Source organism: Myzus persicae, unplaced genomic scaffold (genome assembly GCF_001856785.1).
Source record: "Myzus persicae strain clone G006 unplaced genomic scaffold, MPER_G0061.0, whole genome shotgun sequence".
Classification (NCBI taxonomy): Eukaryota; Metazoa; Arthropoda; class Insecta; order Hemiptera; family Aphididae; genus Myzus; species Myzus persicae.
In genome coordinates, this window is record NW_019101491.1 from 420,690 (window position 1) to 424,874 (window position 4,185).

General features: G+C 28.2%; 2 protein-coding genes across 3 annotated transcripts in view; both read right to left on the reverse strand.

The window, feature by feature from the left end:
- LOC111029315 (protein UXT homolog) overlaps positions 1 to 2,138 on the reverse strand; it is a 67,141-nt gene extending 65,003 nt beyond the window's left edge. For both annotated transcript variants that reach the window (XM_022308283.1, XM_022308281.1), the window contains exon 1: positions 1,866 to 2,138. The gene's annotated coding sequence lies outside the window, so the exon portion shown is untranslated. The remainder of the gene's footprint in view (positions 1 to 1,865) is intronic.
- On the reverse strand, positions 450 to 1,852 carry LOC111029314 (polyprenol reductase). Its single transcript, XM_022308280.1, has one exon. The coding sequence runs from the start codon at positions 1,688 to 1,690 to the stop codon at positions 770 to 772; it is 921 nt and encodes a 306-aa protein (XP_022163972.1). The 5' UTR covers positions 1,691 to 1,852; the 3' UTR covers positions 450 to 769.
- Positions 2,139 to 4,185: the final 2,047 nt, after the last annotated feature.

A 4,185-nucleotide genomic window follows, 5' to 3' on the forward strand; every position in this document is an offset into this window, starting at 1 on the left:
CTTTTTTATACCCGCCATAAATTTTGAAGCTAATAAGTTAAAATAGAAAATAAATCTATGTACATAATATTACAAATTATAATACAATATATATCCCAGTATACCCAAGCTATACATATATTATCTATCATATTTAATATTTTTAAATTCATAAAATATAATATAACAAACCCATTTTCATAACATAGGATCAATCACCTTTAGAGATAGCATCAGACATATACTAATGCAAATTCAATTCAATATAAACAAATTAGGTAATAACTTTTGTTTGAAAATGTAATGTTTTTTCCAAATTATTTTATTTTCAAATAAAAAAAACATAAAGGTACATTATAAGTAATAACTAATATTAGGTACTACAATAAAGCTCTGTGGATTTAAAAATAAAAATAATATATTTTGAGCAATAATAATGTAAATGGGTATAAATAATAACCATCGTCAAGTAAAGTAATATTGAACGAATTTCTAATTTAAGCAATAACAATAGATAACATAAATAATAACAGTACAATTAGTAGCACCATAAAATAAATTCCTAATGGAAAAAAAAAGACTAAATTTGACAGTATTTAATAAACATATCAATGTTAGTGTCATTGCAAATTTAAATTTCTTGTTGTATAAATAATATAAATGGGTGTATAAAAACAAATTATTACTACTAACTAGAATAATTCAAATAATAAATAACAAAAGTATAAATTCTTAAACCTCTTGGGTATTCCGTTTGAAAAAATAACAATAGCTAGTTCTACAATTCAAATTATAATATGTATGGAATGAAAGCATATCTTTCTTTAGGGTACATTTTGAATTTTGATTGATACCACCAATGATTAAGCATTGCAGACTCGCACTGATTGCTCAATACCCAAAAAAAAATGTATGGCCAAATCTGACTTCCCCAGAGCATGATGTATATGGCCATATACATAAGCATTTCACAAAACAAATGAGGACAAGATATTTTGTCAAATAAACCACCAGTTGGAATTTTGTGTTCATATGTAATGACTTTTCCTTCTTTGTTTGTTCTCAAATTGACCAAATTTACATTTGCCAAATATTGTTGTTGGAAAGCCCACAAAAACATAATAATTCCAATGATCAGTCTAATGTTTATATCATTAATTGAGAAGTAGGACTGATGATCAACAGAAAGTGTGGTGAAAGGTGATGGTGCTTCAGCTAATATGGCGGCTATAGAACCAAAGTAGTGTATGTATCCAATAGCGTAATGTGAAATGTTAATTTTTGAATTTGAAAAAATACTTAGATAATGTGTTTCATAAAAACGCTTCCAACACTGGATTAGCATACAGAACATGGCAACAGTAGTCGCAGTTGCATTGTATGACGTTCGTCGATTCTTTAGTGCTACTGTGTCCAGAAAATGTGTTATGAATTCAGGAACAGGCACTTTGAATACAAAAGCTAATATTACTAACACAAATCCAAGTGTCGACCACACAGCAGCAAATACATAGAAATGTTTGAACCAATTTTTTGGTACTTCCAAGTAGTTGACCAAGAAATGTTTCTTTTCACTTGAAAATTTACCATACCTGAATGTTTGCACTATAGACACCGGTAATTTAGATTCAATTAAATTAATTAGCACACTTAAAATTACGATTGAAAACGCCATAAAGGCAAAAATGATCTTTAAAAACGAAACGTCCATATTGATTGATCAAAACATGTATTCTGAACAGAATAGGTTAGTGTTCAGAAGAGAAAAGAGAAACTTTCCAGTTTCCATAATTACGTTTACAGTTAGCTGACTGATGTTTTCATTTACGATTTACAGTTATTTTTTAAAAATATTTAGAAGTGGGAAAATTTGATAAAATAATCACCTGTTTTCTGCCCTTCGCCAATACAACTGTGCACGTGTCCCTCGATCGTCCAAATCGTTTTGCATTAGTACAAGCTCGCACTAATTTAAAGCACAACAAGTACAGAATACAGTTAAAATTAACTTAAATACAATATTACAATAAAATATGAAATTACACTTGATGAATAAAATAAAAAGTTTGTTTCAAAATGAATGTAAAATAATAATATATCTAGTACAGACTAATGATGACCGCAGTCCACAGTAAATAAACTGATAAGCTCTAATGTTATTGGGCGGTGCAAAGTAGTTTGATAACACGTGATGTTTTGTTTTTTTATCAGTTATTTAGAAATTTAAAATAAATGTTTATTCTACAGGTAATAGCACAACATTGAAGAGCACAATATTGAAGAATACATTGATTAAATAGATTTCATATATTCTGAGATTTAATTATAAGCATTATACATTTATACCATTTGACAACGTACGATGATAATACAATATGATTATACGATACGCATTGACGCATTGTTGATTGTTATCCATGACATCACATATATATTGGATACGTATATTATTCCGTAATTGGATACAAAGTGTTCCCCATTACATCAATAAATAAATAAATAAAGAAGTGCTCTGTGCAAAAAAGAAACAACTCTATTATTTGAAGATATTGAATTATTGAAAAAAAAATGTCAAAAACAAAACAAATCCCGTCTTTACTTCACGAAATCTGACATAATACCTACGTAATATTTGGAGCTGTCTGGTTTTTGATTTTATGGTTAAATATTCAGACAACTCCTACCAGGAGCCTCCTGGTAGCTACAAAATTAATTCCTAAATATTTTTCTAAAATGGAGTAGAGTAAAGTATGTCTGGTTTATTCAATAATTGAAATTTTATTTTATCTAGCCATCGTTTTAATATTATGACCAGGGAACGGATTTTATTGTAAATACATACTTTGGAATGACAGAGTCTGATATAAATGAGTATGGTTTAGATCATTTTAATTGAAATAACCCTATTTTTTTTGTAGACAAACCCAGAAACCTAACCAACAACAAACATTATCTGATTTATTTAAATTTACATCTGCATATCGATATGCCGCTATTAAATATGCCGTCGAAATTATAACCAATTTATTTTGGTAAAAACAATAGAGCTTCGGCTGGTATCTTACTTACAGCTTCCACAAATATCTGACTGGGTTTATCACAAATTCTTCGTGATCCCGATTTACTTTATTTTATAAAATTTTTAATAACATGTATTTTTGAATGTTCCCCGCCTGGCTGCAGGGTGTACAATTTTAACTACTTATATGGTTAAGAAACTTAAAAGATGAAGATCGTATTTTCGGACAATTACCTATACTTAATTTTCATATTAAATTGCCAACGTTTTGTTTTTTCCAACATATGTTGATGGGTGTATCGTATATGCTATTTCGGTGACTCTTTTAGCTTACTTGTGCAATTTCTGACATTTTTTCAACGTTAACCCAACAATAGGTAGAGTAACTTGTAATTTATAAAGGAACTTAATACCTACTAATCAACTGACGTTTAGAACTATACTCACAAAAATAACAACTTACTGAACAGTTACACATACTAACATAGGTACCAATAGGATATAGGATATAGATATCTCAAGAGATACCAGAGAATTAAGATGAAAACAATAGTATTTTACAAATGCATGCTCTCAAAAATCGAGTTATGCACAAAGTCCAAAAAAAGTAGTTACGAAGTTTAATACGCATGTTAACAAGTCTGGTAAGTACTCTGGTCCATTTATTATTTATATTATTTACTGGCTAACTCAATTACAATATTATATTACAAATAACAAATTTTAAGATATAACATGTAAGATGTAAGTATGTAACTGCAGAGTATATTCATATTCATATATAAGTTACTATAGGCTTTAGTATCAAACTACCAAAGTAAAAACAGTTTCCCCTTGACTATTTTAGCTGCATAATGTCAGAATTTCGAATTTTAAATTATAATAATGTTCCCATAGTAACACAGATTAAATAATTTCATAATATGTTTTATTTAATCTGTGAGAGTAGTGAGTAATGTGTTTACTGTAATTATATTAAATTCTAAAAATTATAAAGAGACTACTCACTACTGCATACAAAAATTTAAAATAGTCTTAACTACTTCTATTTTCTAAGCAGTATGTCACAAAAACATAAAATGAAAATATCTGTATATGTTCTAAGACTGTATACAATAACATTGATCAATGACAATAATAAAATATGATGTGATAATCCTTATCAGTGATTACCTATGGTCGTCACA